Below are 27730 nucleotides of genomic sequence, written 5' to 3'. Positions count from 1 at the left end.
AACTCAACAGTCATTTATTTCAAATATCATGGTCACTAGCTTCTTGGAAGCCTAAAACATAAAGGTAGTATAGAACTGAAGGAGTTTAGCGTTACAGAGAAAAAGTTCAAGCATTAAAATACAGTACTCAGAAAACAGCTTCAATTATCCCACGAATAAGAAAATATCCTTGGACAGACTCCCCTTTGAGCCATCCTACCATAGAATCATAGAATAATAGGACTGGAAGGGACCTCAAGAGGTCATCGAGTCCAGTCCTCTGCCCCCATGGCAGGACCAAGCTCCGTCTACACCATCCCTGACAGATGTCTATCTAACCTGTTCTTAAATATCTCCAGAGAGTGATACAGTGAGTGCATTATTCACAGACTTCCTGCAGGTGACTGGTTCCAAGTCCCAAACATTACACAATTGGTGAAGTTGGATTTTGCTCAAAATTTGGGTTGTATAGTAAGCATAAGAATAGGAACAGGTGTCCACCTTACTCAGATGCCTTGCAGAGACATACAACCTCACAGAGATAACCATCTAATTGCAGTTTTCCATTCAGTACAATGATCACATTAGGGGATTGAAAAACACCTGCATGAAATCTCACATCTTCTACATAACAAAGTAATACGAACAGAGAGTGCATAACCATTGTGCAATTTGAGGTCTCCCCTTTAACAACCTGGATTTTTTGTTTGTAGCTCATATTGGATTTTTAATGGGAACCTAGCAGCATGAATATAACAAAACTTGGAAAGATCTATTTTCCTGCCTGCAGGGCCTTGTTTGCCTGTTCTTTCCAGAGATGAGAGTTAACTATCTATAGTTACTTCATGGGAAGCAATTCTCAGCAGTCCAGTATAATAATATTTGCTGGCATTTCCTAATAATCCACAGGTGGAGAGAAAACATGCAGCTGCCATTTCTTTGTGTAGCTGAACTAGCATAAGGCTCTCTCTTTCTTTTCACTCTCTCACACATTTCCAGTACTTTAAACTCTGAAAAAAAGGAAAACAAAAAGTGAAATAGCTCCTGTGGGGTGGAAATAGATATTTCACCATAACTGTCTAATCTAGACATTTCTCTAGATATGTCTTTTTTTCTTCAGATGTGCTTTTAATATTATGGGCCAATTAAATGGACATAATATTACAATGCCCTTTTGAACAAGGACCCCTGATTACAGAAACACTGATCTCCCACTGTGAAATTTGTATAGTATAGGGTAAAATCATTCAAAGGTCCAGATTTGATGTTGGGAGACCAGATTTCACAGTCCACGATGCATTTTTCATAGCTGTAAATTTGGTAGGGCCCTATCTAAAATAGAACAAAATGGCTTTTTTAAAAATGATTTCTTAAAGGTGACTCAGTATGGGGGGGGGGAGGAAGCGGAAGGGAGACCTGGGGTAGGAGGAGGAGCAAGAGCTGGGGCGGCCGCAGGGGCTGGAGCAGAAGGAGGCAGGAACCTGTCCACCATGGTCTGGAGGTGACCTCGGAGGGCACAGCCCTGATCCTCTAGTGCCTCCAAGCTCCACTGCCGCAGCTGCAGGTCCTCCAGGACCCAGTGCTCTTGGGTGCGGAGCTGCTGCCCCAGTAGCCACAGGTGCTGCCACTGGTACTCCTCCTGGTTGCCGGTGCACCTGTTGGCCCGGGTGTGGGTGGCTGTTACAGGCAGGATGGTGCGCCCTGCAGGCCCAGGTGCTGCAGCTGTGGTGAAACAAGAGCAGTGGTCAGTTCTTCCTGGGGACACAGTGGGTGAAACCCAGCCCCCCTCTGAAAGGCGAAGTCAGCATGTGGGGAATGGGCCAGAGCCCCTGCATGACAGCAAGCTGCTGCTCCATGGTGGGCAAGGCCCAGACACACAGTCCCTGGGCTCCCTCTCCACCCCCCGCAATACACATAAGGGAATCATGATGGCACTCACATGTGGAGCTCTCCCTGGCCTCAGATGACAGATGTGTTCTGTGGGATGACTCGGGGGTCCTAGGTCCTGGGCAGGTACCCTGCAGGCTCCTGCGGCTCCTGGCTCTCAGTGTCCTCCTTTTCCTCCGTTTCTGCCCCGGGGTTGACCACCACCTCGGGGAAATGGACTGCGTGAGCCCCCATGATACGGTCCAGGGCCTCAAAGTGAGGGCACGCCCCTCTGGGTCGGCCCCTGGTTGAGAGGCCCTGATGTAGGCCTGCCACAGGTCCTTAATTTTGTAGCGGACCTGCTCCTGGGTCCCCATGTGGCCTTTGGTGGCCAGGCTGGAAGCCATATGGCTGTAGACGGCCGCATTCCTGTGCCTAGTGCGGAGATCGCGGACATTGGAGGCCTCCCCCCAAACCTCGATGAGGTCCACACTCTCTGCACTAGACCAGGAGGCGCCCGTCTTTTTCAGCCCCGGGCAGGCTCCTGGGAACCTCCAGTGTGGTCCTGGGAAGAGGTGGAGGACTGGGTGGCAGCGGGTGGCTGGCTCACCCTGTGCCAGGTCCGTGGGCAGACCATGCCCCTTTAAGGGCTCCGGGGCTGGGAAGGGGGGCAGAAGAGTTTTCCTGGTTTGGCCCAGAGTGGCCACCACGGCAACCTGGGGTGGGCTAGCCTCTAGATAGTTTGAATTAAGTGGCTACACAGCCCTTAATTCGAACTACTTTATTCGAACTAGGCATTACTCCTAGTAGAATGAGGTTTACCTAGTTCGAATTAAGCACTCCTCTATTTTGAATTAAATTTAAAATAGTAGTTTGCATGTATAGCCGCTATTAAAGTTAATTCGAACTAACAGCTGTTAGTTCGAATTAACTTTGTAGTGTAGACATACCCCCTGTTCCTAAGTTCCATCTTTCTTCATCTGCCTTCAAAGGGGTTTCCCTTGCACTACCTGTAGCCTTGAGAGTTCTAATGAGTGGAAAGTACCCCAATGCCTGGCAAATATAAGAATTATTGTTATGGCCCAAGTTAGCATTAATGAAAATAATACTGACAGCAGAAAGAGATGAGTCCATGATGGCATTTGAAGCCTTTATGAAAGGCCCAGAAGATTCTTTCCATTCTCATTCAAACTTGATTTTTGACAAGACAGTTTGGCTACGTCTACACTGCAGACTTCTTGCACAAGAACTGTTTTGCGCAAGAGTGCTTATGCAAAAGGTCTTGCACAAGAGCGCGCCCACACTGTCATGTGCTTTCACACAAGAGCATCCATGGTAGTGTGGATGTTGTCTTGCATATTTCTTGGAAACAAGATATCAAAGACAAATGCTCATCGTCTTAGCGAATGTACAACATGTTTCAGGTGGATTTAGTCTGTTGATTTAATAGGATGCTACAATGTTCACTTATAGCATGGCATTAAAAGAACACTAGAGCTGCTTAACCTTGACCATGCAAAGAAACTGCAATGGAATTCATAATGGATAATCGGGAAACCTCAAAATTATTGCAACAGGTAGCAGTGGAAAATCATCTCTAGTTTTCTCCTTCTCCTTGTATCAGAGAAAAGTACAAATCTATTTTTTCAGGATTCTATTGAAATAAATACTGCATGATCATGAGAATACTGATACCAAACAATACAAGGATGGATGGAAAGCACTATTCTATATGTAACAGGCCTGAAGGCTCTAGCTAAATGATTGCTGAAAATAACTTTAGAGAAACAATCTGGAAACTGTAATTCCCCAATTTTATAGACTACTGAATTAACAAACTGTCTGCTAGGTATGAAAATCACAATCAATCTCTTTACATGAAAACCTGCGTTCAGGAAATGAAGCTCTAAATACAATGTTGTAGCGGTGGGGTTTTTTTTTTGTTTTTGTTTTTTGGTCTGTTTTGTTTTAAATCAGTAGTCTACAGAACAAAGTAGCTTCCTAATTAAAGAAAAAGATTGATCTGATTCCAAAAACTCTTTCTTGAGGATTAAGAAATAACAATATTAGTTTTTCAAAAAATAATCCTTGTAAAGTATTCACATTTACTGAACCAAAGATGTTTAGTGTTTGCCAAACATAAATATTCATATAATTAAGAAGCATGCTACGGAATAATAGCTATTTTTTCTTAGAGTTATGTCAAACTTCTGTATAAATACACCAAAAGCACATAATGGCCCGCTACCATATTATTGGATCGGGAAACCATTCCTAGATATATTTTCTAAGTGGCTGACACTCAAGTCGGACCCTTTTGCTAATTTTAGATCCCCTGAAAGTTAGTGCAAAAACTCCTGATAGGTATTTTATCAGATTTCCTGTTTTACACAGCTGTCTGGAATGGTACTTTGTAATCTGGATACCATAGTTGGACTTTTGCTTGCTTAGGCTCTGATAAATATTGAGAATGTCTACCTTATTTGCTTGCTAGTGCTTGTCTTTAACCACTTTCATGACATAATGACATATACTGATTGTTCTACTTACGTAGAAGCTTCATTGATACCAGAGTGGGAAACAGCATAGAATCATAGGACTGGAAGGGACCTCGAGAGGTCATCGAGTCCAGCCCCCCGCCCTCAAGGCAGGACCAAGCTCCGTCTACACCATCCCTGACAGATGTCTATCTAACCTGTTCTTAAATATCGCCAGAGAGGGAGATTCCACCACCTCCCTAGGCAATTTATTCCAATATTTGACCACCCTGACAGTTAGGAATTTTTTCCTAATGTCCAATCTAAACCTCCCCTGCTGCACTTTAAGCCCATTACTCCTTGTCCTGTCCTCAGAAACCAAGAGGAACAAATTTTCTCCTTCCTCCTTGTGACACCCTTTTAGATATTTGAAAACCGCTATCATGTCCCCCCTTAATCTTCTTTTTTCCAAACTAAACAAGCCCAGTTCATGAAGCCTGGCTTCATAGGTCATGTTCTCTAGACCTTTAATCATTCTTGTTGCTCTTCTCTGTACCCTTTCCAATTTCTCCACATCTTTCTTGAAATGTGGCGCCCAGAACTGGACACAGTATTCCAGCTGAGGCCTAACTAGTGCAGAGTAGAGCGGCAGAATGACTTCACGACTTTTGCTTACAACACACCTGTTGATACAACCTAGAATCATATTTGCTTTTTTTGCAACAGCATCACACTGTTGACTCATATTCAACTTGTGGTCCACTATAACCCCTAGATCCCTTTCTGCCATGCTCCTTCCTAGACAGTCGTTTCCCATCTTGTATGTATGGAACTAATTGTTCCTTCCTAAGTGGAACACTTTGCATTTCTCTTTATTAAACTTCATCCTGTTTACCTCTGACCATTTCTCTAACTTGCTAAGGTCATTTTGAATTATGTCCCTATCCTCCAAAGAAGTTGCAACCCCACCCAGTTTGGTATCATCTGCAAACTTAATAAGTGTACTTTCTATCCCAATATATACATCATTGATGAAGATATTGAACAGTACGGGTCCCAAAACAGACCTTTGCGGAACTCCACTAGTTATCTCTTTCCAACAGGATTTAGCACCGTTAACAACAACTCTCTGACTACAGTTATGCAGCCAATTATGCACCCACCTTATCGTGGCCCTATCTAAGTTATATTTGCCTAGTTTATCAATAAGAATATCATACGAGACCGTATCAAATGCCTTACTAAAGTTAGGTATATGACATCCACCACTTCTCCCTTATCCACAAGGCTCGTTATCCTATCAAAGAAAGCTATCAGATTAGTTTGGCATGACTTGTTCTTCACAAACCCATGCTGGCTATTCCCTATCACTTTATTACCTTCCAAGTGTTTGCATATGATTTCCTTAATTACCTGCTCCATTATTTTCCCTGGGACAGACGTTAAACTGACCGGTCTGTAGTTTCCTGGGTTGTTCTTATTCCCCTTTTTATAGATGGGCACAATATTTGCCCTTTTCCAGTCTTCTGGAATCTCCCCTGTCTTCCAAGATTTTTCAAATATCATAGCTAAAGGCTCAGATACCTCCTCTATCAGCTCCTTGAGTATCCTGGGATGCATTTCATCAGGACCTAGTGACTTGCTGACATCTAACTTTCCTAAGTGGTTTTTAATTTGTTCGTTGTGTATCCTATCTTCTAAGCTTACCCTCTCTCTGATTGTATTCACTACGTTAGGCACACCTTCAGACTTCTCGGTGAAGACTGAAACTAAGAAGTCATTGAGCATCTCTGCCATTTCCTAGTTTCCTGTTACTGCTTCTCCCTCCTCATTGAGCAGTGGGCCTACCCTGTCCTTGGTCTTCCTCTTGCTTTTAATGTATTTATAAAAGGTCTTCTTGTTTCCCTTTATGCCTGTAGCTAGTTTGATCTCATTTTGTGCCTTTGCCTTTCTAATCTTGCCCCTGCATTCCCGTGTTGCTTGCCTATATTCATCCTTTGTTATTTGTCCTAGTTTCCATTTTTTATATGACTCCATGGGTCTAGCATGGGATGACGGTCCTATAGTGCTCATTGTTTTCCTCAGTGGAGATCTTGACTAATATAGTGGTGTCTCTTTATTAGAGATTTCCTCCTGAAAGGACACAAAGGAGAGTTCTTCTTCTAGAGAATATAAAACACTAGTTATGCAAGAATAATACTCTTGCCGCTCAGAGTCAGCAACCAGATTAAGGAAAAAGAGGCCGAGGCATCCCTCTGGTGAATCAAAGAAAAGCTGTCTTATTTAGATCATAAACATAAATAAATGAGGGTAGTAGAAGAGCAAAGAAGAATTTGTTCTCGTGGTGTGAGCATGGGACAGCTCCACTGGACATACTGGGCCTTTCTGTGTGAAAGGAATGGGGCCTGATGATTATCTGGGGCTTCAGGAAAATGTCCCTACCACCTTCAGGTGGAAGTCATGTTTGGGAGCAAATTGGGAAATTACTGTTCTGAGCACAGGTGATACCATGCTGACTTTGTTGGAACTTAGAATCGGGAAAGATGTTGCAGGGTATCTTTTAGCTCTGCCCCTGCTCAACCTTTCACCATAAGCCCTCAGGGAGTCCTGTGGCACCTTATAGATGTATAGGAGCATAAGCTTTTGTGGGCAAAGACCCACTTCCTCAGATGCATGTAGTGGAAATTTCCAGAGGCAAGTATAAATATGCAGGATAGAGATAACGAAGTTAATTCAGTCAGGGAGGGTGAGGCCCACTTCTAGCAGCTGATGTGGAGGTGTGAACACTAAGAGAGGAGAAACTGCTTTTGTACTTGGCTAGCCAAACACACTGACACATTCAGTCAATGCAATTTGACTATTAAAAGAGAGATTATAGATACATGGAAAAGGGGTTTTGTTAAAAAATTATGATTAAGAATGCCATGTCAATGCCAGACTTTTACTAATACTTTTGTCACTGCAATTATTAAAGAGTGTTTTTCACATGGCTAGTCTTAAAACAAGGATTATACTCTTGTCCTGCTACACAGGCGCGCTGCTTCTATTAACAGTTATTTTGTATTTATATGCAATGGAGAATAGAGAGGTCTCTAATGCACACTGAAGATATTAGAAAAAGCTACTGCATGCCAGCACTTCCAGAATGTTTGCTTTCACCAGAAAACTAGTGAAATAAATTTGCTCACTGTCTTTATTTTCTGCTCCAATTCCCTCCTTTCTTTGCTGCCCTCTGTACATGAAAAGGACTCCCAATTCCAGCATATCAGTGTTTTACTCACTTCAGATTCCAATTTCTGCAAAGATCTCCATTGTCCATTAGTCCCCCAGGCACTAGCTGCCTTCATTCAAATGCTTTCTGCACCCCACTGTTAGGTGACAGGAGATAGGAGAGAGGAAGAGCGGAGGAACTACAAAGTTACTACTTTTTCTGGATTGTATAGTGTATCTAGTTTTAGTTATATCTTAATTTGGGAGGATGAAAATTGTAAAACCCAAATTTGAGTTTAGAAATTTAATCTCGTCTTGGCTGCAGTACTCATTGATCATCTAATTTCACTTTATTATCAGGTTTCAACTGCATACTCCTTACTTTCCTTTTGTTCTTCTATAACACTAGTTTTCTGTTAATCACAGACAGAATGACATAATCAGTAGCTTTCTAAGAACCTGATTCAAATGAAAATCAATAAACATTCTCAAGCAAGAGTCTACAGATCAAAGATATGGCCAATTTTGGCTTTCTCCAGGAGGCTATCACTATTTTCTTTATGTGCAAAGAGCTCCCTTTGAAGTCAGTCATATCATATACTTGTTATGCTTTCTCCTGTCTCAAGCCAATTAACAAGTCAGCTCCTCTTCTACTTTACCATTGTCTCCTGCCCCCATTATGAATATAATAGGTCTCAAATTTTAAATGGTTGTCCAGAGAATAAAACACACACAAGTGCTGTACACAGAGCTGTGGCAGGCCTGGGCCATTAGGAGGTCTGCCACAACTGGGCTATTAGGCAATCTGAGAGGGGCAAGCTTTGACTTTAAGATTTAGATGATGCTCTATCCCAATGTGTTAGAGGTTTCATATCCAGTGCAGAAGTTGAGTCCCATTTCAGTTGTGCTATAGCTGTTCTTCCACCATTTATAAAGGAATACTTAAGTGTATAAATGCCCTTTACAAACCTGGGGCTTATTTGACACCCAAGAGACTTCATTCTAGGCATCAGCATGAGAATGTTCCTGGCTCAAGATAAAATTTTCAAGGCTCTAGATTAGCCAAATATCAACATACATTTCTGACTGTATCTTGGGCCACTGTAAACCATATATTTATCTCCACCCTAGCTGTGTCTCTGGGCTTTATGCTTGCAAATTAGGTAATTTAGCGTTAAGTACCTGAGATGCAAGTGCAATCAAGTAGTTTGACATTTGGAACACTTAAATTATGTCTGTAATTATTTCCAAGCAGAGGTTTCATGAGCAAAAATGGAAGCTGGAATTTCTGAATCTTGCCCTTCATGATTATGCTAACACATCTCCCCTCTTCCATCTTTTCTTCATGTTGACCTTTTATGCAGTGTGTCTCCCCTTAAACAAATATTCAAGAACTACTACTGGTCAGCCTCTAAAATTCGGGACTCTTTGGTCTGGCAACATCGATGGTCCAGCAGGACCACAGATATTGCTATCCCAGAGAGCCTGGGTTGGCCATATTCAGAAGCACAGACCAGACTGGGCTAGTGGTAGGGAGTGCCAGTGTGGTGGGGAGAGCAGCCCTGGCAAAGGCTGGTGCGGAGGAAAACACAACTTTGGTTAGGGCTGGTGTGGTGGGCAAGAAGGGGGAGTGTAGCCCCAGCCAGAACTGGGGGGGCCAGCAGTGTCAGTGGGGCCAGCAGCTGGATATGCAGCCCTAGCAGAGGCTGGAGGCAGCAGTTCTAGCTCCTATTGGGCTGGCACGATGGGGGATGCATCCCCAGCTAGGGCTGGCATGGTGTGGGACTGGCGGCAGCAAGGCAGGTAGCACAGAGTGCAGCCCCAGTTGGGAGCTGAGCCTAAAGCTGGGTTGAGAACCTTTACCTCCCATGGTCTCGCAAACTCCATGGCTCAGGACTACTCAGGTCCCCAGACAAGGAAGATTTGACCTGTAGAAAACTAATCTATCATACACACTTTATCAATTCACTTGGAACAAATTTCAGATACTCATTCAGTCATGAAATGAATACAGCCAGGATGACTAAAGCCTCCTAATACTTTTAAGAAACATCATAGCATGCTCTCTGTGTTGCTTTTCTATAGACAGTAAATATGGTTCATTGGTTTGTTTGGTTTTTTTTAAACAAAGTATCATTTAAACTCTCTTTTCTATAATAAAGTTTTAGGATCCTACTTGCATCTCATTTATATCAAGAGTCAGTGCCTTTAAGTCAGTTAATTCACTGGAGCAAAATTGTAGGTGAGAAGAGAATCAGACATTTGCTAAACAAACCAAAAGAGGAAGCCATAAGAACATAAAAATGGCCATACTGGGTCAGACCAAAGGTCCATCTAGCCCATTATCCTGTTTTCCAAGAGTAGCTAATGCTAATTGCCTCAGAGGAAATGAACGAAACAGGTAATCAAGTGATCCATCCTGTTACCTGTTCCCAGATTCTGAGAAACAGAGGGTAGGGACACCTATCCCATCAATCCTGGCTAATAGCCTTTGAAGAATCTATCATCCATGAGTGTATCTAGCTCTTTTTGAACCCTATTATAAACCTCCATCATAGCCTTTGTTACTCACGTTCACAACCTAAAGGTCTTGATGGATCCTTGGCAGTTGCAGGTAGGGAAATAGTGGAAGTGGCCTTGGCTCAGAGTCAATTTTTTATCTGTGCTTAGCCAGAATGATAATGGTGTTGGGAGGTCACAATTCTCATTGGATTTAATTATTTTTGTTCTCTTCAAATTGTGTTACCCCAGTGTATTCTTCATACTTGAAGACTACTCACATAGCTGTGCTTCTTCAGACAACTGTTCAATATATGCTCTGACTTCCAGTATATTTCAGGGTGCAATTCAAGCTCTTGGTTTTGATACATAAATTCTCAGAAGGTTGGTGCTGGTCACATAAGACAGTATTTTTTTCTTTGTGTAATGCATCAGTAGCCGAGAGTAGCTGAGGCACACAAGGAATTTACTTTTCAAAATATGGCTGAGCAAGACCACAGTCTGTTGAGACTGTCAGAACATGCAATAAAGCTTAGCTGTTCTCACACTCCCCCCCCCCCCCCCCGAGGAATGGGCTGAACAAATGCAAGGCAAAAGGGAATTAGTGGAACTGTTCCTGGATGTTGGAATTGGTACAAATCTATGGCTAATTTACAATAGGTATATTTTAGGAGCTTCTGAAATATTGATGCAGGTATCCTTACCTGAAATACCATGAAAGGTAAAAGGCTAAACATCACAAGTCGGAATGCAGGATGGAATGGCTAACAGTGGCAAATGTTGTAGGATGTATACATAATAATTTACAGCCTTTTTTTGGTATTAGCTCCTTCCCATTAAAATACACCTGTCCTGCCAATTAAAATAAATGGCCCAAATTAAGCTGGCATTGCTAACTTAGTTACAAGTCTAGTCAGGGTGCTCAAGTATTTTGTGCTAAGCGAGTGAGAGGATTTAATAACGATACTTTGACATTTATACAACATTCTACATTTATAAGTCTCCTGAATAACTTTGCAAACTATATTTAAGAATAATTTCATTCATCACTGAAATGCCTGGGTGGAACATAACAGCTGCTTAACAGCGCACTGTAAACGACACCCATTTAAATGAAGAAAAAAATCTACATCTAAATTAAACTGCAGGGTAATATATAGCAAGGTGGAATGTAATTACCCTATCTGGAGTACAGCCAAGACTCGAGACTGAAAAACCAAATAGTGGTATGAGATTTTTAAAAACTCAAAATACTGAACAGCTCACCTAGCTCTCACCCAGCAAATAACCCCTCCAATAAAAGCACCATGTTAATTCCACTGCCATCCACGCTATTTACAATAGCAATAAGTCTCTTGTTTAGAAGTCTCCTATATAAAAACTTGTTAAATTGGATGATTCTTAATATTTGCATTCGCAGCTGACAAAATGAGAGCTGAGATGGCATTGCTAGAGGCAAATCCCAATGATTATAATTTTCAGCCTGCACTTTTTAAAGCACTATGAGCACTGGTGTTTTTTAAATGTGTCTGTAAATGTGTGAACAAGTATGCTTTCATTTTTGATGGGATTGGGTGTTTCAAATATCAGATATTTGTTTGCAAAGGTGTTTTGGGGCCCATGTACTCTCTTGTGCTATATGTCCTCTTACTGGAAATAATTTGTTTGAAGCAGATATAATTAAATGTGTTAAAGTAGGTATTTTGAGCTTAGTTTACCTATTTCTGTGAGAGAATTAATTGACACTGAGGAAACTAAAGAGTCTATTGAAAGACTGTAACTGAAGGAAGGTGCCGACACTATGGATCATGAGCACACCCATCAGATTTTAGAGTAAATACCTCCACTAGTTTATAGAAGGAAACTGCAGTGGTCTCCCACCTTCCTTTCCCTGCATGTACTGGTATAAATACTCAACACAAGACAGGTAGATCATATTTCAACTGATTATTGGGATGAAAGAAATTATTAAAAAGTCAGCGCTCCAAGGTGCCCCTCTGCTATTCTCCCTTCTCCTATCAAACTGATGGAAAATTTAACATGATTTCTTTGTCTCAGGTGGAGTTCATTCTTGTGTCTGGATATGGCTAAATCAACTTTGTCTCATAAAAGTATAGCAATCTTTTGGAATAGTTCAGGATGGACTAAATGGGAAGCTAATAGTTTTCAAAGCAATTCCCAGGAGGAGGAATCCATTCTGCCTCCCTCCCCCCCCATTTTCCAAATTACACATTTTAATGCTGTGCTGTCCTCTCAATATACTCAGTTTTGAGAAGCAAACTTTTCCAGAAAATTATACTTATTGCAAATTTATTTGCCACATAGTTTTGACTCCACTTTGTATTGGACTAAGTTTCTCAATCTGTATCTATGAGCAGACCCTAAACTTTTACCACAGATTATGGAAGAAAATAAAGACTTTTACCACAGGACTTTTTCCATTTTTGTGGAAGGCTCTTGCTAAAATATTGTCACAGAACATTATTAGGCTATATTTTAAGAGAGAGGATTGTTTGGGGCTTTGTTTATAACTATCAATAAAGAAAGGCTCTAAGTAACTATCTTTCCCAAGTATACTTACAATAATGGATTTTAACTAGAATTTAGCAAGTTACTGGGCTAGAATTTATGTTTGTATAAATTAATGTAGTTTCCTTGAAGCCACTTGAGCTCTTCCTGTTTACATGAGAAGAATTTTGTCCCACTATATTAATTGAAGCTTAACATGTTTAATTTATAACTGAAGATGCTAACTATTTCCAAATATTTTTGACTATTTAAAAAAATTACTTTGACCTAACTGGTAATTGGCTATTGCACTTCTACTTTAAAGAGACAATGGGCCTAACACACAATAAAAACAGTTTCTCAGAAGTATCTTTTACTATTGGTAGCATAATGTCACTATGCTTTATAGATAAATAGATATCTCTATTTTTTCTGTGTAACATCACATGAAAAGCTTCCCAGTTGGTAAAATTTCTCCAGACAAAAAACATATGCTACACATATCATTCCTGATATGCAGTAGGTGATGAAAGGCAGATGAGCCTCTTCTCCCTTGGCCTTCACATAAAAGCAGTGCTATTTGTTTCTCATGTAACTACAATAAAATGTAATGGCTGTATTGCAACATCACTGAAGTCAAGAGTGTTCAAAATGTAAGGGATTTATTCTCCTTTTGTCAAGCATTTTCTACATACAGAACATCCACATGGTGTAAGTTACAGAAGAAAAATGCATGAGACAGACTACTGTAAATAATTGAGAAACAGTTTACATGGATCTCATTCACAATGGGGAAAATTGTTAAAAAGGAAAACAGATTGAGTAGTTAGAAATGTAAGCAGATTTTTATTTTAATTAAATCTACCTGCCAGGAAGTTTCCTCAAGCTAAAGAGAGATCTACTGTATTACAGAGCACAGGATGCTAAATACACACACAATTACAATGCTAGAAAATTGCAGGTTTCTAAGTGATTTTATACAATCTAAACTGGAGCAAAATTTTATTTAGAAAAGATTTATTTTCCTAATTGCCTTTAGTAAATAGAGGATAGTTTAAGAGCTCATAAGCATTCACTAGGAAAATAAAAAATAAAAAAAAGTTATCTCAAAGTATTTCTATCATTACTATAAGTCTATATAGAAGTTTTACTGCTGGTTTCGATTAGTCTCATTTTTTTCTGATTCTATGTGCTAACATTGTTCTAAATTTGAGAATCTTATCATTCTGATTTAAATGTGACAGCTCTGTCTAATTTTAGAGTAACAGTTAGTTAAACTAAAAAAAAAACCACAAGGGATTTTTTTTTCAATAATCCAATTGAAGATTTGGAGTGGAAAAATCTACTGAGCAAATCAAAAAGGTTACAAAATACTTGTACATGACATAATGCACAAGCAAGAACTCTATACACTGGATGTAGTCTTAAATCCCGTACAGAGTTTTATTACAAGTTCTTCAAAATGCATGTCTCAAAATTATTTTCAAAAATAACAGTTTTCTTGCCAGTACATTTCATATCAGTTTGACAAAGTGTGATTTATTCTAAGCAGATACACATGATTTTTCTCTTTAGTAGAACTGAAACTCCCTGTTGATGCAATCCTGTGATGGCAAAATAACCTGACACTTAGATTTGTTACAAGAAAGGTAAAATTTCTGTTATCAGTTGAAATTATCTCAACTAAAACACACAATAAAAATAAGATTCTCAAATTGCAATGATAAAAAAAACAAAACAGAACATGGAAAACATTGTAAATATAATTTGCCATTTTTTTCCATTATGTGCTCCACAATCTGATAGAAACTACAAACCTGTGACACTAAATGTTTCTTTTCAATGACAATCAATCCTGTAGCAACACGGGGAAAATTATATAATTTCTACTCTTTCTTTTTTTTTTTTTATGAGACATTCCCTTCAAGGCACAAAAAGATTAAACAGTGGACAGGACAGGACAAAACATTTCAGTTTAAGAAGTCTAAGGTTGTACAACACTTCTTATTTTTTTTAGAAGGAAAGCAAACCAAAATTTAAATACATTTCAGTATGCCACTTACAAATGCAATGGATCATATTAAGTCATTTGAAATTCCCTGAAGCTTAGGTTTGTTTGATTTTTTACTACTTTAAAATATTGTATCACTAGTTCACAATTAATCTTTAGAATTGCTTTCATTATTAAGGAATGCATCATAAATTTCAATATTGATTCTAGTCAATCAATACAACCTTAGATGTCATTAGTAATAAGTCCCTTTGATGAGTAATCACAGTTTTAATTATTTTCTATGTCAAAGTTAATATCAAATTGTATCTGAACCAAACAAATGACAGATGCATAAGGGTCTAAATTTCAAAGGAAAACGGTGTAAATTTAAATAATGAAGTTAAGTGCAATGTACTGTAGAACTATTCATTCAATAATTATCTAACGCAATTCCTTATGCTTCTCCAACCCAAATTACTGTGTTGCCTCTCTCAACTTCAGTGATTTCACAATTTAACTTATTGAGTCTTCCATCCAGGATAAACAGGGATTCCTTGGAAGGTGTCATAAGGTATTGGCCAAAGAGACCACTGTCCTTGATTAGCCGGTTCTTACTGTTCCATGGCCATTCTTCTCTCTTGACAGGCTCTTTAAGGCTCTTCACCATTTTAACTTTGCCAGAGGAGAGCTCTACAAAGAGCACATCAGTTTGTGTGCTGGAACTAGCATAGATGTTGTATTGGTGGGCTTCAGTAAATGATGGCTGAAAAGCAACATCAGATATGTGCAAGTTAGTATGAATATCAAATGCATCCTGTATTTCTCCTCTGATGGTAATGGACTGGACCCTCATGAGACCTTTCACATCATCAATGCTGATAAGATAGTGCCCATCTGGAGAGATATATGGTGTGCCCGTCACATCATCATTGTATCCAATCACAGAATCAGTGACACTGTCCACTATGAGCTGTGGTGGAATAGCCCCCGTTGTATCAGGCTTGCAGCAGATAAAATAGTATCCTCCAAGGTGTGTATAAGCCAGAGACTGAGGGATGCAATTATAATCCTTTAAACTAATTGTCTTGATGTATGACATAGTTTCAAGATCAATTTTCTGGAGCACAGGCTCATCTTTGTGAAGAATAAATCCAAACCTGAGAGGAAAAAGCACAAGATCAAAGACAGAAAGTCCAAAGTCTAATTATGCTTAAACGTGCAACCTATGCAAGTAAAGCAGAGGAGTTAAGATGTATAACAATATGCTCCTGCACATCCTCAGCTCCAAACGTTTCCAACAGTAAGCTGCTTATAAATATCTATGTTTGCTTGGCTTCTTTGCAATTATAATTCAGAATTTGTAAAGCAAAAATTTTAAAACCATAGATCTAGTTATCTGGAAGAACATAATTAGGAATTTTTTTTCGAAGGGTAAAAGATAAATATTATTTTGAATGTGTCTAAATCTATTGAAATGTTGTATATTTGGTTATAAAATCAAGTAACTTTTACCAAAATCAGAAGGGATAAAAAGCTTGAATATCAAGATATAATATGTCCTATATATTTTAATTCACTTCATGTAGTTCTATTTTTTTGAGAACATCAGCTCAATTCTTCTCAATTGCTATTCAGATAATAATCCAAATCCTTCTAATTTAATTCAGCTGATATATATATCACATAAGGATTTAGTCTTATGTCTTCCAGCCACAGGGACCTCATTTGTTAAATTTTTAAATATCCCACCATAAATAACACAATTTCAACTGAAAATGAGTTGTACAATTAAAACTTAAAATCCTGAAGTTTGATATTGATAAAAAATTCAACATAAACCCTAGTGTGTCCGCACACTCTACCACAAAAGAGCATTTCTGGTGCCAATATTTATTGCATTGCCCCACAAAAAAACCTTAAAACATTTTCTAAAGCTTAGAAAGTGCATGGTATTCTTCCCTTCAAGACAAGTAGCATCAGCAGCATTTTTTAACCTTAATAGGTGCTTCATCTCAACACACATCTCAAACCATGACTGACCCTTCGAGCCTGAGAGCCAGGCTTTCTTGCTGCTATGTGATAATACATGTGGCAAGCCTGACAATCCAAGCTAACCGGTTAATAGGATTAACAACAAACACGGACAACAGTGATGCTGGGACAGGAAATTGGAATGGATTGACTGAATAAGATTAGGCGATGATGTGTTTTGGGAGAGTCAGATTTTGGATTCTTTTTCTTTTAGCTTTGACCTTGACTAAAAATACTGTCCGACACTCTTTTCATGAAGCCTGCTGAGACTCAAGATGTATGATGTTGTATTGCAGAAGATGCAAAATACAGTGTTCACATTTTGTCAGTATGAAAAACACAATGGGCTTATGATATACACATCATGAAATACCAAATGCAAACATTTGTCAGACTTCTAAAACAATATTGGGCAGTATTATGCATGAAATTACCATTTGTAACACAAGGTCATTTATCAAGCAACAACATAATTCGTAAAACTATGAAACCTCTATGCACATATCAACATACTGCATACAAATGCAAAGAGATAGCATGATTTAATAAAGGTGACTAGAAAAGAGCAAATAATAATTAAATCCTGATGCTTTTATTTAATGGTTCAACCAAGTTATCTTTGGAGACTGATCCTTGCACCTCCAGTGCTAAATGTAAAGAAGCATTAATTGGTAGCTATAGTGGACTTAGAATCTCTATGAATCAAGTTGTAAAACCATAGTTTATAGTTACCAATTACTCAGTAATTCCCTATTCAAACAATTCAACTGGATTTTTTCTGGATAAATGATGACGTGACACATAATATCTTCAATTCTGAAGCAAAACTCCCTTGGACTTCACTTTTGATACCACATTCCTCCCTCTCCCCTCAAAAAATTTTTTGTAACATTAAGATTGCTAAATCAAGCATTCAAAAGTAAGTAAATAAAAAAATTTAAAAAAGTATTTGTCCAACATCATTAGCTCAAATAAACAACATAACCTTCTACTTTATGGTGTGCATTAATAAAAACAAAAATTACATTTCACAAGTAAAATAGGATTTGAAATCATCTTGTATTTGCAAAACACCTGAGTTAACATTGTGGGAGGAGAATTATAATCTTTGGCATTTCTTGATGAGTGAATACAATTTATATGATTTTAATAAATGCATTTTTTTTTAAATAAATCCTTTTAAATACTGGAGGCTAATCTTTTCAAGAAGAGTACCAGGAATGCATTAAAATAACAATGCAAGGGAAAAGAGACATGGAGGCAAATTTAGTACAATATCAAACTCAGTATATAGTTATCACACTGAAACAATGTGACACACAATGTGAAGATATAACTGACGTTACTTCAACTTGATGGGAAAATACACATAATTGGAATATTAAAATCACTGGTTAGAATCTGTTTAGGATATAAAGAGCTGGACAAAGATGTGATAACACTATTAAAGACACCAGTGCCTATTTTACAGTTAATGGATCTTGAATGTATATATCAATGTGTTAACTATCAGTGCCTAGGTGTGGGTACTCATGAAGGTCTGTTATATACCACCAAATCACACCTGAGAACAGAATAAATAACTCCTTAAATACCTGCCTGTAATGAGTGGAAAGAAAAAAAATGAGTTATGTCAGTTTGGAATACACATGCTCAAGCTGTCATACAGCCAGTGCAGTGAGAAGTGGGCCTGAAATGGAAGCCCACGTATCACAGGCCTGGTGTGAGGCCTGAAACCTAATAATGGTCAAGACTTTGCTAATATAAAGCAAAGCTAGGTTGTGAGAAAGAGGCAGGCTCCCGGAACAAATAGGTAGTGTTGCCAGGTGTCTGTCCGGTTTTCATCCGGACAGTCCAGTATTTGTGGACCCTGTCAGGTAAAAAAAACAACCAGAAAATACTGGACATATAAAATGTCTGGTATTTTCTGTTTTCCTTGGATGGAAGGCCAGCAGGGACATTTTTCCTCTGCCATGTCTGGTGCAGGGGCAGGAAGCGTGGGAATTTAAAGGTCTGCCATAGTCGGGATTTTTTGTGAAAGTATCTGGCAACCCTACAAATAGGGTTGATAGTATAAAACACCAATTGGTAAGAGGCTCATGTGTAGAACAGTAATTGGTGCTAGGTACCAGCTGTAAAACAGCAATTGGTACTGGGCACAGGTTGAAAGCCCATTCCAGAAGGATGATCACAACACTACACTAAAAAGGACCTTGGAACCCATACATTCTCCACAGATAACAGGGAAATACTGACCCAGGTTCAGAAAAGGGTTTAAAATGACAGCATGAGGTATAAAGATGTTTGGATTGAATCACTAGTTGCAGGGTAATGAGTAGTATCTAGGTTGGGGTGGGCAAGAGACTGCCAGCAGGTGGATCCGGCTTGCCAAGCCACCAGAACCGGCCCACGGCTGCCTCGCCAGAACCCTTGGACAGAGAACAGCTCATACTTTAAAAAGCCAGCTGTTCTCCATTCTAGATAGCTCCCATTGGACAATTTCCTAGTTTTTGGCCAATAGGAGCTGAGAATTTTTGCTGGGAGCAGGGAAAGTGAAGGAAGCCTTCTTCCTTCCTCCTAGAGCCCCTTCCCCAATCCCTCCCTCTCATGCCTCGAGCGGAGCCACCTAGAGCAGACTGCAGCAGACAGTCTGCCTCAGGTTTATGCTTATAAGAGCCTTCCATCCAGAGCCTGCTTCTGACACTCCAGCCCCTCCCCAACCTAAACCTCTGCATCCCCTCCACATACCCAAACCCTGTGTCCCTCCTGCACCCATACCCCCTCCCAGATCTGGCCAATCTCCTGCCCCAGAAAACAATCCCCTCCTACCCTAAATTACATTCCCAAATCCTGCATCCCAGTTCCCTGCCCTACATCACAACTGCCTCCTTCACCCAAACACCCAAACTACAGCCAGTAGTACAAATATCAATAAATACCTAAAGGTTATAGACAATAATTTAATAATATAAAAAGTATTGTATCCATAACAAATAACTATTTTGGACCTCATTATAATGATCATTAAGCACTGAAATGAAAGTTGTGACTGTCTAGAGGCCGAGTGATTCTTGACCTGATTCAATTTAATATGGGCAACCAGAGGATAGTCTCAGATAGTATTATATGGTACTTCAAAAGAGTTAATTTCCCCAATATGAGGCAAATTCTAAAGAAAATTGTTTGACAGAAAAAAGAGACAAAAAAATTGAGCGGAAAATGGAAATTCTTTAAGAATGTATTAGACAGCCAAAAAGAGAAGCTTCCAAAAATTAAGAAAGAAGACAACATTGGCTAAATGCCCACCTTTGTTCAGTGGAAATAAAAATATAAACAGATAAATGGGAAACAAGGATACATTCAAGTGATATAAATTAGAAGTTATAACATATAGAAACTTGATAAGGGAGGCTAAAGGCTTGGCTAAAGAAACAAAGAGGAATCCTTTTTAAGTACATTAGTAACACAAACATCCTGGCAAATCTGTAGGCTCATTACTAGAAGAGATGATAAAAGTACTATAATGATTTAAAAAGCTGACGTGCTCAACAAATGATTCTGTTCTGTATCTGGAAAGAAGTAGAGGTTGTAATAATCAGGGCTTGCCAAGTGGTGGCGAGCCCTGCTCATCAGCTGCACAGTTCTGCGCTCTGCGCCAGCCCTTCCAGGTTGTAAGCTACTCACACGGGCAAGTAGATTACATTATTTGTTGAGCCCTGGTAATAATATATGAGCATGATGAAGTATTTTCTAGTTAATTTGTAACGAAGAAGGATATTGATCAGCATCTACTAGTATATGACGACAGAGAATCATACGGAATGGTCTAGATTGCTTGGCAAGCAGGGTCCATTGGTGCAAAATGCTTTTTAGTACTATCAAATGAAAAATTATACATGTAGGAATAGAGAACGAAGGCCACACCCACAGAACAAGCAACTGTATCCTGAGAAGAGATATAGGGGTCATAGTGTACAAGCAATTCAACATCACCTTTTAGTGCAAAGCTATGGAAAAATGAAACAAAAACAAACAAAAACCCTAGTTTGTTCCTTGGATGAATAACAGTGGAAAAGGGAGTAGGCATGGGGAGGTGATTTTGCCTCTCTGTGTGGCTTTGGTGAGACTGATACTCAAATTCTGTGTACAACACCAGTGGCCACATTTTAAAAAAAGATTCTGAAAAATTAGAGAAGTGGAAAAAACACAACAAAAATAGCTTGATGGCTGAACAAAATGCCATACAGGATGAGCCTTAGGCTACGTCTACACTGGCCCCTCTTCCGGAAGGGGCATGTAAATTTCACGAGTCGTCGTAGGGAAATCCGCGGGGGATTTAAATATCCCCCGCGGCATTTAAATAAAAATGTCCGCCGCTTTTTTCCGGCTTTTAAAAAAGCCGGAAAAGAGCGTCTAGACTGGCCCCGATCCTCCGGAAAAAGTGCCCTTTTCCGGAGGCTCTTATTCTTACTTCGAAGTAAGTAACTTGATTAAAATGTATAAGTACTTTCACATGGAGAAAATACTGGGCATTGAAGGGTTCTTTAATATAGTGAAAAATATATAATAAATAAACCAATGATTGGATACAAGTTAGACAAATTTAAATTAGAACTTAAATAAATGATATATATTTAAACAGTGAGGGAGTGACTAACCACTGAAACCATCTATAAAGGACAGAGGTGGATTATCATCTTCAAACCATTTAGATATCTTTCTGTAAGAGCAGAGCTTTAGTCAAACATGTTATGCCTTGGTCAAACAAAAGGTATTAGAAGACTCTACACTAGATTAAGTGGGTGAAATGTAATGGGCATTGACCATAGAATACTAAGACTGGAAGGGACCTGGAGAGGTCATCAAGACCAGTCCCCTTCCCTCATGGCAGGACCCAGTACTGTCTAGAACATCACTGATAGACATTTATCTAACCTACTCTTAAATATCTCCAGAGATGGAGATTCCACAACATCCGTCGGCAATTTATTCCAGTGTTTAACAACCCTGACAGTTAAGAACTTTTTCCTAATGTCCAACCTAAACATCCCTTGCTGCAGTTTAAGCCCATTGCTTCTTGTTCTATCCTCAGAGCCCAGAAAGAACAATTTTTCTCCCTCCTCCTTGTGACTCCCTTTTAGATACCTGAAAACCACTATCATATCCCCTCTCAATCATCTCTTTTCCAAACTAAACAAGCCCAATTCTTTCAGTCTTTTTTATAGATCATGTTCTCCAGACCTTTAATCATTCTTGTTGCTCTTCTCTGGATCTTCTCCAATTTCTCCACATCTTTCTTGAAATGTGGTGCCCAGAACTTGAAACAATATTCCAACTGAGCCTAATCAGCACAGAGTAGAGTGGAAGAATGACTTCTTGGTCTTGCTCACAACACACCTGTTAATGCATCCCAGAATCATGTTTGCTTTTTTTGCAACAGCATCACATTGTTGACTCTCATTTAGCTTGTGGTCCACTATAGCCCCTAAATCCCTTTCTGCTGTACTCCTTCCTAGACAGTCGCTTCCCATTCTGTATGTGTGAAACTGACTGTTCCTTCCTAAACATAGAACTTTGCATTTGTCCTTATTAAACTTCATCCTGTTTACCTCAGACCATTTCCCCAATTTGTCCAGATCATTTTGAATGATGACCCTATCCTCCAAAGCAGTTGCAACCCCTCCCAGCTTAGTATCATCTGCAAACTTTAAAAAGGTACTCTCTATGCCGATATCTAAATCGTTGAAGAACATATTGAACACAACCAGTCCCAAAACTGACCCCTGTGGAACCCCACTTGTTATACCTTTCCAGCAGGATTATGAACCTTTAATAACTACTCTTCGAGAATGGTTATCCATCCAGTTATGCACCCACTTTAGAGTAGCCCCATCTAAGTTGTATTTGCCTAGTTTATTGATAAGAATATTATGTGAGACTGTATCAAATGCCTTATTAAAGTCTAGTTATACCACAGCCACCGCGTCTCCCTTATCCACAAGACTCGTTATCCTATCAAAGAAAGCTATCAGATTGGTTTGACATGATTTGTTCTTTACAAATCCATGCTGGCTGTTCCCTATCACCTTGTTATTCTCCAAGTGTTTGCAGATGATTTCCTTAATTACTTGCTCCATTATCTTTCCTGGCACAGAAGTTAAACTGACTGGTCTGTAGTTTCCTGGGTTGATCTTATTTCCCTTTTTTATAAATGGGCACTATATTTGCCCTTTTCCAGTCTTCTGGAATCTCTCCTGTCTTCCATGATTTTCCAAAGATGATAGCTAAAGGCTCAGATACCTCCTCTATCAGCTCCTTGAGTATTCTGGGATGCATTTCATCAGGCCCTGGTGACTTGCAGACATCTAACTTTTCTGTGTGATTTGTTACTTGTTCTTTTTTAATTTAATCTTCTAAACCTACCCCCTTTCCACTAGCATTCACTATGTTAGGCATTCCTTCATCAGACTTCTCAGTGAAGACTGAAACAAAGAAGTCATTAAGCATCTCTGCCATTTCCAAGTTTCCTGTTACTGTTTCTCCCTCCTCACTGAACAATGGGCCTCCCCTGTCCTTGGTCTTCCTCTTGCTTCTAATATATTTATAGAATGTCTTCTTGTTCCCTATATGCCTATAGCTAGTTTGAGCTTGTTTTGTGCCTTTGCCTTTCTAATCTTGCCCCTGCCTTCCTGCATTGTTTGCCTATATTCATCCTTTGTAATTTGTCCATTTTCTTTTTTAATAGGACTCTTTTTTTATTTTTAAATCATGCAAGATGTCCTGGTTAACCAAAGGTGGTCTTTTGCCATATTTTCTCTCTTTCCTATGCAGCGGAATAGCTTTCTTTTGGCCTCTTAATAATGTCCCTTTGAAAAACTGCCAAGCAGAATTAAGTTATCCCATCAGCCAAGTTGTATGCAGATACATTATATCAGTGCTTTTCCCCTCAATCTTGCCTCCCATGGACCTTACCACGAGCTCTCTGAGCTTACCAAAATCTGCCTTCCTGAAATCCATTGGCTCTAATTTATACAAGGACAATCCGGATGATCTAAGTTGACAGTTTAAATTTACAACTTGGCTAGATACTAAAATCACAAACTGAAGAGAGATCCTGGATTTATGGATTATTACAATAATTTATAACTCACTCCCTCTCCTTGCCCCACTTTATTTTTTTCTCTCATACCCCTTAGACTTGAGAGGAGTTAATGGGACACTTCATTTTTAATGAGCCCTTAAAATATGGGATAACTACTTATGCTAACCAATCTCTTTCTCTTCAGTGCATTTAGTTGGGATACTGAGAGTACCTGAAGAAGAGCTCTGTGCAATCTAGAAAGCTTCTCTCCCTCATCAATAGAAGTTAATACAATAAGAGATATTACCTCACTCACCTTGCTTCTCTGATACCTTGGAATCAATGTTTATGATAAGACTGCATAGAGAGTTTAATGTTTTTTCTGTCCTTAAAATTGAAACACACTGTTAGTCCTACTCAAATATTTTGTCTACACAAGGATATTGTGTCATTTTAACTTAATTGGTTTAGAAACTGATTCAGTTGAATCAATACAACCTCCTTATTTAGACACACTTTATTTTGGTGTAAAAGTGGAGGAGGTTGGACTGATTTAACTAAATCTGTTTCTGAACCAATTTAGTTAAATTGATGCCATTTTCCTGTGGAGTCAAAGGCTCAAGTAACACCAAATATGCTGGTGGCAAACCAGTTTATCTAGCAGCTAAAAGCTTGTAATTTAATTCATTTATCCCAAAGCCTTAAAATCATCAATTTAAAAAGTATCAATGTAGAAAAGTGAGAAGAGAGTGCTTGTAAAGAGCTTTATAAATGCTGCTTTTGTACTAATATCTGTGCTTTTAGAGAGCATCACTGAAATTGGGATGGGTACATATGCGTGGGGGCGACAGGTCTGTGTGTGTACATCTGTGCCTAAGCAAAGAGAATCTGGTAATTAAGACATTGGACTGGGATTCAGATATCTGGATCTGACACAGACTGTATGTAGGATCTTGAAGAAATTACTTAATTTCTCTCTATCTTATTTTCCATCTTTAAAACCAAAATTCTACTAGTTTCTTTCTGACACCCTTGGTCATCATCTTAGATTGCACACTTTTGGATGCAGGGACTCTCTGTGTACATAGAGTATGACAAGGTGATCATCTTTGTTGGGGTCTCCAGATGCTACTGTAATAAAAATAATAAAAAGGAAAAATGATATGCACCTCCCTGTGCTGGAAGCGGTGGCAGATTAACCACTGGGCCAACAGGGATTGTGCCTGAGGGCCCTCAGGAAAAATGGTTGCCCCCTTGCCCCTATCCACTCTACCTGGCACTTCTGCCAGAAGTGCTCATTTCCCTAGCAGGAACATGGGGGAGAGGAGCAACAGAGGGGGTTACAGATAGAAGCGGTGGGGAGGGGCCCCCACTTACTCTGGCCCAGGGCTCCACAGAACTGTATCCGCCTCTGGCTGGGAATGGATTGTATTGCTACTGCTCTTCCTTGAGTCTAGTAGGAGGAAGCAGAATTAAGTTATCCCATCAGCCAAGTTGTATGCAGATACATTATATCAGTGCATCTCAGTTTGGCCTTTCAATTTATTTTTGGCCAGATCTGCACTCATGTTGACTGTGCTGATTCCCTAAAAGCCTTCAGTGAGGGAACATTGCAGCTTCTTTCTATTACAACTTCTCACCAGTAGCCTTTTCTCTTCCAAAGGCCACAGTCATGGTCTGCACCAGCATAGACACTGCACCAGCATACACCTAAAACAGCCATTTTTCTGTCAAAAATTGAGGAACATCCACACTGCAATTGCATTCTTCTACAAGAAAATCAAAAGAACAGAGGTTTTTTTCTGGCATTGGTAATCCTCATTCTATGAGGAAGAAGCCTTTTCACAAAAAAGCTCTTTCGAAAAAAGATGTGTGTAGACGGGGAGGAGGGAGTTCTTGTGGAAGAAGAGCAAAAAGGAAAAAGCACAGGTGCCCTGGTGGTCATTCTGTCTGTAGCAATCACAGCTTACATGTAAGAGAGCATCCATTTAGTGTGGATGCTCTCTTTTGAAAAAGCAGATAACTTTTTCTATGCATTTTGGCAGTGTTGATGCTCTCTTTTGGAAGAAGTTTTTTCAGAAAAATCTCTTCTGAAAAAAGCTTCTTCCGAAAGAAGCCTGTAGTCAAGACATAGCCTGGGTGTCTGATTCCAGAGCACTCTATTAAAACACTTATGGCTGGGATTTTCAAAACAGTTGGGCATCTAACTCACTTCTATTCCTTTGAAAATTGAATCTTATAAACATGTCATAAAATAGCATGTAGAGGCTTCTGTGTTCATATAGACCTTTCATATTACATTTGGACCATTTTAAAAAGGAAGAGTTTAGGTTTTAAATTTAACTTCACACCACTTTTTGTTTAGAACTTTTATCATTTCCACACTCTGCTGATTTCACACAAGGGCATTTTACTTAACTTTCTCTGAATGAAAAGGACTGAATGACCAGTTGATCATACACATTTTTCAATAAATGTCCCCTTCCACATAAATACATGTCTTCTTGTGAGACACTGATTTAGTAACTGGAAGAGTTTATTGGTGTTCATAATTTTATATTTTAAAAATTGTCAAAAAGGGGACCAAGCCTGGGCAGGCAACTCTTTTAAGGGTAAAAATCTAAATAAATAAAATATTAATTAATAAAAATGCATTGTTGCTAACAGATGGTTTTCATGTTAATCAGCAGTACAATGGAAGCTCAAGTAGCAGTAGATGGCTTAGGGGGTTAGTGCTGGAAGAGATACAGAATCTTTTCTCACAACATTGCTGGTTGTATGCAATATTGCAGCTGGGTCAATCCCAGAATAAGAGGGTACATCTACACAGCAACATTATTTCAAAATAACTTAGTCCGCATCTACACAACAGGCAGTTATTTTGAAATAATGTTGAAATACCATCTAGCTGGAGGACTTCTTACTCTGACTCCTGTAACCCTCATTGTACGAGGAGTAAGGGAAGTTGAAGGAAAATATGTGCTGTGAGGATGCTCCCAATTTTGAAATACACTATTTTGAAATAAGCTACACAATTGACATAGCTCAATTTGCGTAGCTTACTTTGAGTTAAGCCCTGCTCTGTAGATGCATCCAGAGAGACAAGGTGAATGAGATAATGCCTTTTATGGGACCAGCTTGTGCTGGTGAAACCCAGCCTTTCAAGTTTACACAGAGTTGTGCTTCAGGTCTGGAAAACACACTCAGATTGTCACAGCTAAAAGATGGTTTTGCATAAGGAGTTAACACAGATTCTGAGGCAACGTCCAAGGTGAAGTGTCCCATTAATATCTCTTCAATCATTGGGGTGGAAAGAAGGAATGAGGGAGTTGCTAGTGGGTTACAGATTGTTGTAATAAACCATAAATCCAGCATCCTTATTCAAAATGATCACTCTGCACCTGACCTCTCATTTCTCATCCTCAAAGGAAACCTGCAAATGAACTTTCAATAGATGAGCCTGAGGGATTGAATTCTTAACATTGCTGGACACTAAAAATCATCTACAACATATAACCCACCAAAACCCCTCATGCCCTTCTTTTCCTCCTCCAGTGACGGGACAGGCATTAACAGGCCAATTTACCTTGAAAGGCCCCTCCAAAGATGTATTAATTACTTTTGCTAAACAGTCTTTTAAGTCTTATATTTAGCTGTGACATTCTGAGTACATTTCCCAGACCTAAAGAAGAGTTGTATAACCTCTAATGCTTGTCTCTCTCACTAATGGAGGTTTTACAATAAAAAATACTATGCCACCAACATTGTCTCTATAAGATTGGCAGTTGGGATCAGTGGTAGCCTGTCAATACAGGCGAACTAGGCAGTCACCTAGGGCGCCAAGATAAATGGCTGTTGAGGGCTTTGGAGGCAGGGGTGTTCCTGGTTGGGATTTGGCCTTGAGTATTAACAAATGCTTATTTTTGCTATTTTATCTCTTCTCAATGTCCTATATGGAATGAATGGGTTGTCATCTAAATCCTAGTAGAATGATGTCCACTTCACAAAACTGGCTTTAAAGAGAACCCACTGTTGACAGTCGTAGCAGGTTGGTTAGTAATTGACTGGGCAGCGATTTCACTTTAT

The 27730-nt window shown here is 39.3% G+C and overlaps 1 protein-coding gene across 2 annotated transcripts in view; it reads right to left on the bottom strand.

Annotated features, from left to right (window-relative positions):
• Window positions 1–14540: 14540 nt before the first annotated feature.
• Window positions 14541–27730, bottom strand: part of FSTL5 (follistatin like 5) — a 549779-nt gene continuing 536589 nt past the window's right edge. For both annotated transcript variants that reach the window (XM_006121877.5, XM_006121878.5), the window contains one exon: window positions 14541–15689. In XM_006121877.5, coding sequence (XP_006121939.4) covers window positions 14987–15689 — 703 coding nt within the window. In that variant the 3' untranslated portion in view covers window positions 14541–14986. The remainder of the gene's footprint in view (window positions 15690–27730) is intronic.

The sequence above is a fragment of the Pelodiscus sinensis genome, chromosome 4 (assembly GCF_052426305.1).
Source record: "Pelodiscus sinensis isolate ZL-2025 chromosome 4, ASM5242630v1, whole genome shotgun sequence".
Classification (NCBI taxonomy): Eukaryota; Metazoa; Chordata; order Testudines; family Trionychidae; genus Pelodiscus; species Pelodiscus sinensis.
The sequence above is the reverse complement of the archived record's forward strand: the minus strand, read 5'-3'. Positions and strand labels throughout refer to the sequence as shown.